Here is a 15,431-nt window from a genome sequence, read left to right as displayed (position 1 = left end):
GGAGACTTTGGGACTTGGTGTGCTGGGAACAGTGAACAGTCACACCCTCCCCAGAGCTCGGTGCCAGCCCAAGGCCCCTCCTGGCTTTCCTGTACACCTTCCTGCCAGCTGGATACCAGCCTGAGCATCAGCTCATCAGAGTCATCTCTCCCTCTGGGTCCATGTCATCCAGAGGCTCCTGGTGTCCCTGGGTGCTCTGGACAAACACGGCTGGTAACTCACACAGCCGAGGGCTGGCTGAGCCAGGGGCTGCTTGGAGAGCGACTCTCAGTGAGGGGGCCAGAAAGGGGGAGAGGTGCCAGGGAGAGAGATTTTGTCTGCTAAGGGCTCAGAACCCCACTACAGCTTGGGAGCCAGCCCAAGGTCTCCCACCAGGCTGATGCAATCTGGAAGGACTCCACCGCCAAAAGCTATGCGACATGCTTCCTTTTCCTCCTCCCCATGCCAGCTCCCTTTTTCCTTATGCAAATCATCTTGCCCTGTCTTAGTTTGCTTAGACTGCCATGAGAAAATGCTATGGATTGGGTGGCTTAATAGAAATTTATTTATTTTTATTTATTTATTTATTTATTTATGTCTTCTTAGGGCCACACCCTCGGCACATGGAGGTTCCCAGGCTAGAGGTCCAATTGGAGCTGTAGCTGCCGGCCTACACCACAGCCACAGCAACACCAGGTCCAAACTGCATCTGTGACCTACACCACAGCTCACAGCAATGCTGGATCCTTAACCCACTGAGCAAGGCCAGGGGTCAAACCCACATCCTCATGGATCCTAGTAGGATTCTTAACCTGCTGAGCCATAATAGCCATAATAGCCATAATAGCCATAATTTTTTAATAGCCAACAAAAATATATTTTCTTACAGTTCTAGATGCTGGGAAGTCCAAGATCAAGGTACCAGCTGATTCAGTTCTTGGTGAGGGCCCCCTTTCTGGCTGTAGACAGTCAGCCACCTTCTCTCTGTGTCCTCACATTTCAGGGGTGGGGGTGTGTGGGGAGAGAGAGAGAGACAGGGAGGGAGGAGAGAGCTCTTGAGCCGTGGTATTTTCTATAAGGGCACTATCCCACCCTGAGGGCCCCATCCTCATGACCTTGTCTAAACCTAATTACTTCCCAAGGTTGCTATATGCTAATATCACTGCATTGGGGATCGAGGCTTCAGCATAAGAATTTTGGGCCAGGACCCAATTTAGTCCATTGCAGTATTTCTTGGGGGGGGGTCACCATTGTCTCAAAAACCATTTGTGTGTACCCCATCTTGTAAAGCACGTGCCTGGGAGAACCCATATGCTCTCAGAATGGAAAGACTCTGAATGCACTTGAGGGCTCTTTAGGAACGACCTGGCTTCCTGCACACATGGCAGTCCTGGTGGGTCTGTGGCAGCAGGGGAACAGTCAGAGTGAGGTAGGTTCATGTCCTGTCTCTGGGACGTTTCCATCACATTCTGACATGTTGCATTATGCCTCTGCAGCTGTTTTCTCTTCTGTGGAGCCGGTGCTGCTAGGTTCACAGGCAGGTTCAGCTGCAAACTCTGGGCCCAGGAGGAGCTCCGGACCCTGCCTGGCAGGCTGCAGAAGCTCTCATAAGTGGTGTGGGCTATAGCCCCCAAAACATGGCTGGAGCCCTTCCCAGTGGTCTCCTAGGTAGTGGATGGAGGTGAGGTCAACCTGTATACCCAGCCCCAGCCCCCCAGCTGTCCCGGCCACTGTGGGATGGCTCTCCCTCTGGTCACTATTTGGATGCTAAGAGGCCCTGCTGGGGGCTGCACCCTTGACCCCCCGTCCGCCTGTCCTGACCAAAGTTCCCAGCCTCCAGGTGTCTCCCACTGTGGCTTCCAGAGGCTGCTGCCAGCCCTCCCTGGGCACCCAGTGTCATCTCTGTCGTTTGCTCTTCCAGGTAAGCGAGAAAGGAGAGAGGGAGCTTTCCCAAACACATAGTACAAGGTGCGCCTGTGTTTAGACTTTGCCTTACATGTCCCTGCCACTGCCTTTCCCAGTCTCTGTGTCCTGTCCCCTGAGGCGGGCCAGGGGCCAGGGCCCTCGCTGGGTAGTGGTGATGACAGTGGACACAGTGCCCTCTCAGGAGGACATCTTGTGCTGCTCGTTTGTGATGGGTCGACGCCCTTCTCCAGGCCCACATGGCACCCCTGTCTTGTGAGCCTGTCCCCTGCTCCCTGGCTCCTCCCACAAGTTTCCCCCTTGTAGTTGATGGGCTGATGTCCGTCTGAAGACTCAGGACTCAGGTCAAAGTCTGGGTGTCACCCGGAGGTCTCTGTTGCCGCCACCTCCCACATCTAGCCCATCAGCTCTGTCGCCACAATCGACCCCAAATCCCTCTACCTCTCCCCTCCTTTCCTGAAGTTTGACCACCACCCACCCACCAGCTCATAGCAGCGGCCGCTTGCTGGCCCCTTTCTCCTGTCAGCTGGCTGGGCTCTGTGCCCCCTACAGGAGGCACCTGCTCAAAGTGTAAGTCCAGCTGGGGAGTCAGCTGCTTAGAGCCCCCCTGGTCTGAGAATATGGCTTTGGCAGCACACCTGGGCGGGTGGGGGGGGGGGTTGCAGGAGGGGAGAGGCCTGTGTCTGAACCAACTGTGTGGATTGCCTCTGTTAATTCCTGCAAACCTGCCAGCTTCATTCCCCCAGCCCAGGGCTCTCACTAATAGCATTTAGTGAATGGAGTCTTTCAAAATGTGGATGAAACACTCATCTCCCCGCCCCTCTTCCTAAAGAGGAGGAAAAATGTAAAACCTAGAAAAACAATATATTATAAAGAACGCATTAGCCAAAGATTTAAGGGTGGAAAATTCATCCTGCTTTAGTTTTAGAAAAATATTTTTCTTTAACTTGATTTCCAAGATAGTTAGGGGGGACAAATTTACCGTTTGGATGGATGCCATTTTCCTGGGCTGGAGTTAGTAATGCGACCTGCAGTATTGCCAGTGATTCCATGGAGCTGGGTGGTGAGCATTGAGCACCTTTCTGAGGATACGTTATGATTCTCCAGATGCAAAGTGTTTCAAATGTCCAGAGTGATGAGTGAAATTCATCCGCCGTGAGGTCAGAGCATTTCAGCTGGTCAGGTGGTGTGGTTTGAGTTGATGACGTGGCTTTTTCGGCAGTTGGCACCAGGGTGATCACACACATGCGGGGCAGGGACTGGTCCCCACCAGAGGCTGATGACAGTCTGACAGGTAGCTGTGAAGATGCTGTTCCTGCCACTTCCCTGCGAGGTCCTCCTTGGGGTCTGTGTGTCTGCTTGGGCTCATCCAATGGCAGTGACTCCAGAAAGAAAAAGTATCCGGTGTGGCTGGCTTCAGGCGTGTGTGGGTGGGAGACTGTCTCCCTCGTCTCTCAGCTTCTCCTCACTGTGACCCCCCAGGGTTGTCTTCCTCCTCCAGCTCTCGTGATGGCAAGAGCAACCCTGGGCCTCCATCCCTCCAGCTTAAGGAGAGAGTTTCTTTTTACCAAGAGCTGACTCGTGGGAGCCACTTGAACTGGACCCACCCAGATCGCAGGTCCAGGTGAAAGCATCTTTGGGGCCACTGTGTTATGCAGATCAGCTGGTCCTGGGTCCCAGGCTCACCCTGAAGCTGGGGTAGAGATGGACATTAGCTGTGAACCCCTTGGACCGATTCTGGGGGAGAAGGGCACCCCAGAAGGAAACTGGGACTCTGTTTCTGGGTGTGGGGAGATGCTGACCGACAGGCATAGCAAGTGTCTGTACACCTGAGCTCTTCTGTCTTCGCAGTCAGTCCCCTGCTCCCTTCAAAGGCCCTGCTCAGGCCACCCTTCTTTCTCTTCATGCTCTTCCTCTTGACCAAAGCATTTGGAAGTGGCTCCTCGCAGTGACCATATGAAGGGCTGTTAGGCAGCTTGGGTTTGAACTGCAACCCTGCACACTTCCTCAGGTGCAGCTGTGGGATGGTGACTTTCCTCTCCCGAACCTCAGTGTCCCCATCTGCCCAGCGAAGGGCAAGGCATTTTCTTCCCAGTGTGACTGTGGGTCCACGAGCTCACGTTAGTGGAGCTCAGTGCATAGAAGGTGAGGGGGCGGGGGAGGGGGCTCAGTAAGTGGAGACAATCATTCACCGCCTTGTCAGATGCGGAAACTGCAGCTGCTGTGCCATTGTGTCATTGCCCAAGGCCCCACAGCCAGTGGGTGGCTGACTTGGGATTTGAGCCCAGCCTCTGTCAGCCTGAGCTGAGTCCCTGCTCCTTCTGCAGCCTCGCCTCTTCCATGAGCTTTCCCATCTGCAGACTGTTTCTCATGGTACAACTCACCTCTGCTGCTGCTGCTGGGCTGACAGTGCCTGTGAAGATGCTGTTTCTGCCACTTCCCTGCAGTCAGCACCCAGGCTCAGAGCCCAGACGCTGCTGCACATCTTGCACATACCAGGCACCAAGCTAGACCCTGGGCAGACAAGGCAGAATAAACATTCAGAGCATTATCTGGTGGGGTGAGCGGGGCAGCTGTGAGGATGGAGCAATGATGCTCCTTCTCCCTCCAAGAGAGGGAACTGTGAGCCATGTCTGCCCGGAGGAACTGGGGCTGGATGGGCAACAAGGGGAAGGCCATGGATGCCTTGCTGCCCAGGGCGCTTTACAGCTTGATGAGCTGACCTGTGTACCTTGAATGGGGCTTGCCCAGTGGGTTTTGCCATCATTAAATTCTTAACTCTTGCTAACAGTGGTGTGTATTCTCCTTGTTTCCAGTGTGGAATAATTTATTGGCTATTTGGTGGTGCCGTCAGGAATCTCGGAAGCCCAGCACACGTGACTAAATGGCTTCAGCCACTCCAGGTAAGGCATGTACCTCAACAGATATCTTGTACGGAGAGCCGTAAAAACCCACAGTAGCTAGGTGTGTGTGTGTGTGTGTTTCCAGATAATAAAACAGGGAATTAGTCTCAGCCAGATCTTTGTGTGAAATGAGAATTTTAAGACTCCTTTTTAAAACTGCACAGAATCTGTCATACTGTTATCGCCTTAGCTGTCACCAGAGTGAATTTTTTTGATTATCTCCAACTCACCTCTCCCTCTCTTACCAACATGATAATGATCTGAGAGGTCTGTGATTAGAGCAACCATCTGACTAGCTGATTCCCCTCTGACACCTGACAAACTCTAGGAGCAGAAATACACGGGGATGTTTGCAATGACTGAGAGGGGCCACGGGAGCAACGTGAGAGGGATCCAGACAGAAGCCACCTTTGACCTCTCGGCACAGGTGAGGATTCTTCTGCCCAGCCTTCCAGGGTTCAGGGCAGCAGGAGACCTATACACGATGGACTCTTCTTTCTTTTTTTTTCTTTTTGGTCTTTTTAGGGCTGCACCTACAGCACATGGAAGTTCCCAGGCTAGGGGTTGAATCAGAGCTGCAGCTGCCGGCCTACACTGAAGCCACAGCAACACCAGATCCGAGCTGTGTCTGTGACCTACACCCCAGCTCATGGCAACGTTGGATCCTTAACTCACTGAGTGAGGCCAGGGATCAAACTTGCTTCTTCATGGATACAAATCAGGTTCTTAGCCTGCTGAGCCACAATGGGAACTCTGGATTGTCCTTTCTGAATCCGTCTTCACCCCTGTTGTATGCACTGGGCTGGAGGGGCTCAGGTTTAGAAGAATTTCTAAGTGCTTTGGTGGAGGTGGGGGTACGCTCAGCCTTTGTGAGTCTAATACCAGCTAACACTTAGACAGCACTTCTTATGGGAAGGGCACTGCTCTGAGTGCTCTGTGCACTCTCACTAATTTCAGGCTTTGTAACCACTCAGTGAGAACAGGACCTAAGCCATTTTGTGGTCCTTCCTAACAGGGGCAGGTAAGTGGATGGAAGAGCTGTCTGCTGGCATGTGCTACCACACTGTGAGGCAGGAGGGTGCTCTGTGTGCACTGGGGCTTCCTTCCGGGGACCAAGTCCTGGGCACTGGCACGATGCAATGTCTGTATTGTGACCTGCACAAAAACCCACGTGGCAACCAAAAGAAAAATTCCCTAAACAATCTGACTTTATTGTATGTGATGAACTCCAATAGTTTCCTTTTCCATTCTGAATCATTAAAAAATGTTGGCAAACTCTTTAAATTGACCTCTTTCCACAGACAGGTGACAGAGAAACACTGCCCTGTAAATCCCTCCCACATCTTTGTAACTCTTATTCCTTGCCCCCAAATAAAGAAAGCAACTATTTACTTACTTATTTCACTCTCCTTTTTATTTGTTTATTTATTTTTTGTCTTTTTGCCATTTCTTGGGCCACTCCCACGGCATATTAGGGGTCTAATCGGAGCTGTAGCCACCAGCCTATGCCAGGGCCACAGCAACGTGGGATCCGAGCCGCGTCTGCGACCTGCACCACAGCTCACGGCAATGCCGGATCCTTAACCCACTGAGCAAGGGCAGGGATCGAACCTGCAACCTCATGGTTCCTAGTCGGATTCGTTAACCACTGCGCCATGACGGGAACTCCCTCACTCTCCTTTTTAGTTTCTTGTTTGAGATTGGATATTCTGAAGAGCCACAAAGGGTAAATATATCATGCAGGTTTTTTTTTTTTTTTTTCTAGAAATGAGTGTGTGTTGTAAATATGTGTGCAAGCCTATGCATGTGTGGATGTGGCCATGTACATGTGGGTGTGGCTGTGTATATAGGTGTAGCCGTGTGCATGTGTGTGGCTTAGTGTGTGTGGCCATATGCATGTGCATGTATGTGTGTGCCTCTAGGTGTATGTGTGTGTGTGTGTGTGTGTGTGTGTGTGTAGACTCAGCCTTTTCTTCATTTTTACTGAGTTCGTCCTTTAGAACCTGGAGCTTTGTTTGCAGGATTTCTGACCCATGATTCTAGTTGGAGGGGGTCAGCATTTAGAATGACAGTGGCAGGTTAGGGTTGTTTGCAGGATGTTTTGCCTTTCCTCCTGCCCTGCTGTCAATTCTCTATACAGCTAGTGATGTCTAAGATCATAGTAAGAACAAGAATAAGGACTGCCCCATGTTGAATGCCCACTCTGTGCCAGGCCCTGTGTCAAACACTCTCTCCCACAACAATGCTGTGGATGTGATAGTAAGTAAGGCAGCAAGAGAGATAATGGAGCAAGGGGGAGAGTACAAAGATTGCTTTCAGAATTGCCTCTTTCAACCCAGACTGACCATGCCAGTCTGGCTCAACATCTTGGGGTTCCTCAGAAGACGAAGTCCAGTCTCTCCTCATTGAGCACATGTGTGCCAGGTGGCAGGCGAAGCACTCTGCATGCAACTCCAGATTATTATAGGAAGATTTTTTTTTTCTTTTTAGGGTTGCACCTATGGCATATGGCAATTCCTGGGTGAGGGGTTGAATTCGAGCTGCTGCTGCAGGCCTACACCACAGCCACAGCGACACCAGATCTGAGCCACATCTTTGACCTACATCACAGCTTGGGGCAATGTTGGATCTTTAACCCACTGAGCAAGGTCAGGGATCAAACCCACATCCTCATGAAGACTATGTTGGGTTCTTAACCCACTGAGCCACAGTGGGAACTCTGTGGAAGATATTCTTGTCCCTATTTTACAGGTGGAAAAACTGAGGCTCACAGAGGTTAGGAGATGGTCTATGGCCATGCAGTTAGCAAGTGAGTCTCGGGTTCAAGGGGGACTGTCCTCAGCAGCCTAGCTTTCCTTCCAGGGATGGGGTGCTGACCAAACATCTTTGGGGTTTAGGCTGCACAGTTTTTTCTCCCTAAACTGTGGTATTGAGGTCACCTTGCTGTCATTAAAGGGAAAAAACCCACCCACAATTCTTATGTATTTGTTTCTTCTTACAATCATTGTGTCCCCACCCCCCCCCACAAAAATCATTTTCCTGTATCGATCCCATTTTCCCCAAACAGCATCAGTGTTGGAGCTACCTGGTGTGCTTCGGCAGCTGCCACTTTGTGCAGGGGAGTTGCAAAGTTGCGACTGTAATGATGAGAGGACTCCACTGAATGCACTGCCTCCTACGGGAATGAGGGAAGGGACAGACCCTCCATGAGCTCAAGCTGGACGGTTCTCTTAGCAGGGAATAGATTTCTCCCTCATCAGTTTCTGTACTTTCCCCTTCACTTCCCTTTGTAAACATTAGAGCCTATCAAATGAGCCCTCTCTCCCTCCCAGACTGTTTCAGTCTGTGCTTTCTGGTTATTCATTCCTGTGGGTTGCTTGTCTTATTTTTATTTTTGGATGGCGGATTGAGGAGTGCTATGGAGAGTTTCAAGGGAAGATGGAGTTTTATTTTTGCCCTTTATGCGAAATCACAAAAACAAATGAGGCAAAATGCTCTCTGGCTAAAGCCACCCCTTCTGGGGCTTATAGAACTGACCATTTTGTCAGCCTTCAATAGCTAATGATCATGGGAACCGACACACATGGTGCACATTATTTAGAGGCAGCTTTCATGCTGGCGTTTTGGCGGATACAGTAGTGCCAAATCAAGTATTTTTTGCCAGCAGTGACCAATCTCCTTTCCCAGAGCAGATGCTGATGGGGACGGATGGCCTCTGTCCCTTCCCCGCCCACCAGATCTCCTCTGCCAGGCTCCCAGCATTTCTCTGCTGCCTCCCTTCTCACCCTCGGTGTTAGCTACCCCTTGCCTTGTGGCTTTTGTTGTTTGCTGTTGTTTGTTCCTGCACCCAGCCTCCAAATAACTCCTTTCTGTGGAAGCACTGGTTGGCCTGATAAGACAAGGGCAGCCTCCAGAGGCTTCTCTTCAAAACAATCAGTGTGTCGCTTTATGTTTCTGAAAAGCCCGTGCTGATGTTAAAAGTTTCCCTGAGCACACACATACCAGAAAATGTTTCCTTGGGCTCCAGAGCTGTATGTCTTGGCCAGAGGGAAAGTGCCATCTATATACTTAAAAATCTGAAATTTGAGCTGGTCAATAGCTTGTTGGTTTGGTTCAGCAGCATCTTTGATATTGCCAGCTTCAAATAAATTTGCAGTGCTGCTGTTTTGTCATCCCCCCACTCCCATCGGACTCTTCGAGCCAACCCAGGTACGCAATATCCAGAGCTGGCAGCTGTGGTCTGTCTCTCCTTAACAAGGGGTTGAAGGGCATCCTGAGTGGTGAGCAGAATGAGGGAAAACCAAGGAGCGAAGAGGGACATTTCCATGGTGATCCTATTCTGGCTCCCAGAGAGGAAGACAAGGAAGGCAGAGTTTTGAGCAGAGATTGAAAACAAAAATCTCTGCATCCCCCGCCCCCCCACTGCTTCGTCCTGACCAGTGCTCATTTCAGATTGTTTTGAGCTGGAGTCCTTGGTCATATTATGCAGATAAGCTGGATGGCCCGTTTTAAGATTCTTTCTCTTAGGAGTTCCCATCGTGGCACAGTGGTTAACGAATCTGACTAGGAACCATGAGGTTGCAAGTTCGATCCCTGGCCTTGCTCAGTGGGTTAAGGATCCGGCGTTGCTGTGAGCTGTGGTGTAGTTCGAAGACACGGCTCAGATCCTGCATTGCTGTGGCTCTGGTGTAGGCTGGCGGCTTTAGCTCCGATTAGACCCCTAGCCTGGGAACCTCCATATGCTGTGGGAAGCTGCCCTAGAAAAGGCAAAAAGACCAAAAAAAAAAAAAATTCTTTCTCTTATAAGGTTGACAATTGTTTATAAAGGCTGGGGTTTGGGATTAGCATATGTAAACTGAGGTATATGGAAAGATTGGCCAACAGGGACCTGCAGTATAGCACAGAGAACTCTACCAAGTATTCTGTGATAATCAATAGGGAAAAAGAATATGAGAGGGAATGGATATGCGTGTATGTATGACTGGGTCACTTGGTTGAACAGCAGAAATGATCAGAGCCTTGTAAATTAACTATGCTTTAATAAAACTTAAAAAAAATAAGTAAATTTTTAAAAAAGGGCTTAATAAGCAAATAAGTAAATTAAAAATAATTAAATGGAAAAAAGGGCTTTTTGGTTTAAGGGCTTACACTCATGAGCTTCTGGGGGAACTTTTTGCTATTGTATTTGCTGATCAGGAAAATCGAGAGGCAGGTTCTGAAACAATCATTCCAAGGCTTAGATGAGGTATTTCTTTCTTTTGCTTTTTTTTTTTTTTTTTTTTTTTTTTTGGGCTGCACCCACGGCATATGGAGGTTCCCAGGCTAAGTGTTGAATTGGAGCTACAGCTGCTGGCCTATGCTGCCACCACAGCAACACAGAACCCGAGCCATGTCTATGACTTACGCCCCAGCTCATGGCAATGCCAGATCCTTAACCCACTGAGGAACACCAGGGATCAAACCGCGACCTCACGGTTCCTAGTTGGATTTGCTTCCGCTGCTCCACGATGGGAATTCTGAGGTATTTTTTTTTAATATAAAAGTCAAAATTGTCTGGGTTGAGATTCTAGGCATTGGCAGAAACAGGTCATGGTTGCCTGTTAGTCTAGCTTGCAGGTGTACACATTTAATCTGTGGTTAGTAAGTTGCTGTTTAAACAATAGACCTATACCTTAGAGGCAGGGATGTTCCAAGCCCAGGAAACAGTGGAGGCCATGAGAAACCAAGTGATTGGTCCAGAAGGGGCATTGCCCAGCAGACAAAACGAAATGCATAGACATGGACTCATCCACCTAGGGGCCCCAGATCACTGGATGACCTGTCCTTTCTGGCGAACCTCGAGGGTGGAGTGTTTAGGGGCAAAAGGCATGTGCAGAGCTGAATATATATCACCAGGGCTTTTAGGGATCTTGGTGCTAGATGATTTAAAGGTAAAAACCTCTGGAGAAGTCTAGAGAGAAAGCAACTCATTGAAGGAAAACTATGCATTAAAGCCACAGGCTCAGGCAAACAGTACCCATACCAGCCCAACATTACAAAGAAGAGAGACTGGGAAGAAATGAACGAACACCTTTCATCCAATGAAAAATGGCAACTTATTTTCCTGATTGGATAATTAATTGATAAAGCTCTTTACTTTCCAGTCATTTCTGGAGCTGAGGCAGAGGTGAACTGTGCGCATGGCAGTGGTGACAAATGAGTGTTGAGCTCAGGGGGCTGAACTAGGTGACTTTGCTGTGAAATCACCCCTGAGTGGGTGGAGCTACATGAAGTGGATCTGTTTCACAGTGTTCATTGCACTGAGCCCAGGAGTTGAAATGAGCCATAAGAAAGAAAATTGTTGCTTTGCTGTTTCTGTGCAGGAGTTTGTAATAGACACACCGTGTGAAAATGCCGAGAAGATGTACATTGGAAATTCAATGTATGGGAATTATGCCGCAGTCTTTGCCCAGCTCATCCTAAATGGAAGATCTCACGGTTTGTCAACAACCCAGAAACCTAGGATAGTTCCCTTTACTAGTACTAGTCTCCTGTGAGTACTTTACACTGAAAACCCACTTTGTCTTGTGAACAATTCAGCACTAACTTTGTCTCCTACTAAATATACATGATGAGGTATCATCACACTTGACATTATACACTATTGTGGGCAGTGCCCAGTCATAGAACAAAATGAATTTTGAGATCACCATAATCGTACACTGTCCCGAGAAGCGAGTAAAGCTTTGATCAGATCTTTAGAAAGGAGCATTATTGAGTATCTCTCCCCATCTTCCTCAGGGCCCCACTGTTTCATCGTTCCTGTCCGTGATGAAAATGGAAGCTTGCGTCCAGGAGTGACGGCTATTGATATGATGTATAAAGAAGGTTCGTCCTCAGGTGACCCCTCTCCCATCCTCACTTGCATTTCCTGCCTGATCCCCATCCCACACAACCCCAGTCTAACCTAACTCAGCAAAGCAGTGAAGGCAATTTTGCAACCTGATTAGAGTCTTCTCTGCACAATAGTGAGAGAAGTTTGCAGATTGCCATTCGTGAACATGCACAGGTCTCATTTCTCCAGCCTCTCCTATTTCCTAGCAGTGAGGCAGCTCTGCCCTGGGCTCTTTCATCTCCTCTCTTCTTCTTGGACTTGTGGGCCCTCAGAGGGCAGGTTGAGGCTCTCCCTTTCATGGCCCAGAGCCATCAGCTTCAATGGGTCGTTAAGGGATGACACCATGAACTAGTTTCGCTAGGGCTGTCATACTTAGACTGAGTGGTTTAAGCAACAGAAATGCATCATCTCACAGTTCTGGAGGCTACGAGTATGAGATCAATGGGGTTGTTTCCTTCCGATGGCTGGGAGGGAAGGATCTCTTCCAGGCCACTCTCCTGGCTTGTAGGGAGCTGTCGGCATTCTTCCTGTGTGCTTGTCTGTGTCCAATTTCCCCTTTTTTATAAGGACACGGGTCATCTGGATGAGGGCTCATGAATGCTTTCATTTTAACTTGATTACCTCTATAAAATCTCTATCTCTAAATAAGGCCACATTCGTAAGTTCTAGGGGTCAGTATAGGAATTGCGGGGGGCAGGGGGCACACAGATCAACCCAGAACACTGGGTGAGAGCAGGCCATGCCTACGGGCCCCACTGTCCATCTGCAGTCAGGACTAAGTGAAGCCAAAAAAGCAGGTGGGGGAAGAAGGGGAAAAGGAGAGAGGAAAGAGCAGGAAAGAAGGGGGAGCAGATGATCCTTTGATGGAGGGGGAGAGACTCACCCTAGACCCAGAGGGACATTGACCACTGCCTGCCTGCAGGAATGCGCTGCAGGTGGGTTTTCGAGTGATGTTAACTGCATCCTCCAAGATAACTGAGACCCAGGGCCCTTGAAAACACCTGACATGTCAAGTGCTCTTGAGAGCAGAGGGGTCAAATGGCGCCAGACATTCAAGATACTGGCAAACCCAGAATGTCTGCACTGGCTTCCTTGTCAGCTCATGAGTACAACTGTGTCCTTGTCAAGGGGGTGATGTTCTAAATAAAGACCTGGACTCAATAAAGACCTTTTCTCCCCGATTGTCTCCCTAAGTGTGACAGGGACAAAATGTAGATCCCAGACTGACAGGTGTCATTAGGAAATGGGTCTGGCAGATTTCAAGAAACTTCCCAGGAGTTGGTTGCCCTGCCCATCCACCCTCTGGCTCTTTTCCAGTGTCTTTTAGGCTGCCACAAATCCACTCTTGTGTGCTGGCGAAGAAGCACCAGGAGGGAGGAGGAATTTAAGTTCTGCATCACTGAGGGGGTGTAACTGGCTTTTCTTCTCAGGAACATTCAGTCTGACTTTTTTTCCAGTCGCCTAGAATTCTCTCTTTTCTGGTCCTAGCAACTGCTTAGGCAGGCAGCTGTGTCCCCACCAGACCCCCTACCTGAGCCCCAGAGGAGGTGGGCTGCACAAAAGGTCCAGTGTTTTCTCCTCTGTTCTCGTTAGAGAGGAAGGGGTTGGAGAAACAGGCCCAGCTCTTCAAGGAAACAAGCAAATGGCAACTCCATCTCCAAAGAAGAAAGCATCGGCAGTTCTGGAAGTGAAGGAAAGGGCTTTGCGTTTTAGTGGTGACAGACCCTGGAAGCGGCAGAGACAGTATTTCTAAAGCACTTCTTTGCTCACTGAGCGCCATTTCTGGTCTGCTCTCTCTAGGTCTCCATGGTGTGGATAATGGGATTCTGAGATTTGACAAGGTTCGGATACCAAGGGAGAACTTGCTGGATAAGTGAGTAGTTTTCTCTCTCTCTTTTTTGTGGCTGTGCCTGGGGCATGGGGAAGTTCTCCGGTTGGGGATCGAACCCATGTCACAGCAGTGACCTGAGCCACAGTGGTAACAACACCAGATGTTTAACTGCTATGTCACCAAGGAACTCCACTCCCCTTAACTCAGAGCTCACACCTCCCTCCGAGCCCTGGCTCCTGGGTTTCATAGGCTATTTGTCCAGGCTGTCTTCTTATAACCACTCCTACAATTTTGTTGACAATCAAGAAATGTAGATAAGTGAACTGAAACAAAATTGAAATTATCCAAAACGCTGTCAGCCACTCACAGTGTTGTTATACTTTAATGTATAACACTTCAGACTTTTCTCTATGAGGATGTAGCCAGAGAGAGAGACATGTTTGATTTTTACTGAATGAGATCTGCTTAGAAATCCTATTTTTATAACTTGCAATTTCTGTTTAACACTATATGTCCAATGTTTCCATGCAACAATAAATACACATAGGCATTATCATTTTTAATATTGCCATAATAGACTTAAATAAACAATCTAAAATTTATGTAATCAACCCCTTGTCATTGGGTATTTGGGTTTTTTCCTTAAACAATTTTTTTTTTTTTTTGCCATCATAAAACAATGAGTGCTATTGCCTCCTTTGTGGATGACAGGAGATAAGGCACCGCCCTTCAGTTTTGGAGCTGTTATGATGAGGACTGGTTGGGTGGATAATGTCAGAGTTTTTTGGTAACATCTCTCAGCACCCCTCACTGAGGCCAAGGTGGGTTAAAAAAGGAGGTGAAGGTTGCTTCTACAGGTGTGCCCCAGGGGTTCACAGTGCTCTTTGCAGAGGCTAGAAAGCACCAATTACTTTTACTTTTCTCAGCAGCATTTCATGTATCCAATAAAAATCCTGACCTACAGTGATATTTAAATCTGTGAAAGAGAAAGTTGTCAGGCTTGCTCCCTGCATCCCTATCAATTTTCCTTTAACACTTTGCTATTGTTTGTTGCTTGCAATTTGTTGCCGGCAAATACATGTCATAGATGCCAAAGATTTAAGGGAAATGTGGGGGAAACAAACTTAAAATGGACCAAGTTCTGTTCAACTTTTAAGTTCCTCCCATAACTGGTTGGCAACTAAAAAGGAAACAACAGAGGCATCTTTGTAGTTTGCGTGGTGGTTGGTGAAGTCCCCAGGGCCCCTTAGGCACAGCCAGTGCCTGTGCCAGCAGGTATGAGGACCACTGGCCTTCCCCTGAGGAGCCTGCACACTTCCTCATCACTTATCAGCATCAGTCTACTCTGAAAGATGGGGACAAGAGAAAGAAAGCCACAGATGGCTTAGCATAGGAGCTCCCTATTTCTCATCCACCCCATTGGGATCTTCGTGGCTGGACAGTCCTTTGCCTGAACCTGGACCCACCGCCTAGCATTCATACGATGCACTAGAGATTTAGAATGGATAAGCAAAGAGGTCCTACTCTACAACACAGGGAACTCTATCCAATCTCTTGGGATAGAACATGCTGGAAGAGAGCATGAGAAAAAGAATGTATATATATGTGCGACTGCATCACTATGCTGTACCGCAGAAATTGGCACAGCATTGTAAATCAACTATACTTTAATTAAAAAAAATTAAACATCAAAAAAAAACCTCAGAGTCAATCATAAAGAAAAAATGGTAGAGAGCCAACCAGTCTATAGAAAATATGAAAAATATAGAATTTTTTTGATAAACAAGATTTGATTGAAAAGTCATTCCATTGGTATTTAAGCTGCCCCCTTGGATACTACAGAAGAGCAGGGCAACACACTTTGGGGGTGTTGGTTAATCACTTGATCAATAATGGGTCTGTATATAAATATACAGATTCA

The 15,431-nt window shown here is 48.4% G+C and overlaps 1 protein-coding gene across 4 annotated transcripts in view; it reads left to right on the top strand.

Annotated features, from left to right (window-relative positions):
* ACOXL (acyl-CoA oxidase like) overlaps positions 1–15,431 on the top strand; it is a 360,188-nt gene that overhangs the window by 60,908 nt on the left and 283,849 nt on the right. For 2 of the 4 annotated variants that reach the window (XM_021087042.1, XM_021087043.1), the window contains exons 4-8: positions 4,719–4,805; positions 5,134–5,232; positions 11,168–11,282; positions 11,586–11,672; positions 13,480–13,552. In XM_021087042.1, the coding sequence (XP_020942701.1) occupies positions 4,719–4,805; positions 5,134–5,232; positions 11,168–11,282; positions 11,586–11,672; positions 13,480–13,552 (461 nt within the window). Of the gene's footprint in view, positions 1–4,718; positions 4,806–5,133; positions 5,233–11,167; positions 11,283–11,585; positions 11,685–13,479; positions 13,553–15,431 lie in introns of all 4 variants that reach the window. The other 2 variants (XM_021087044.1, XM_021087045.1) reach the window with 1 other exon arrangement.

This window comes from Sus scrofa, chromosome 3 (assembly GCF_000003025.6).
Source record: "Sus scrofa isolate TJ Tabasco breed Duroc chromosome 3, Sscrofa11.1, whole genome shotgun sequence".
Taxonomy (NCBI): domain Eukaryota; kingdom Metazoa; phylum Chordata; class Mammalia; order Artiodactyla; family Suidae; genus Sus; species Sus scrofa.
The sequence above is the reverse complement of the archived record's forward strand: the minus strand, read 5'-3'. Positions and strand labels throughout refer to the sequence as shown.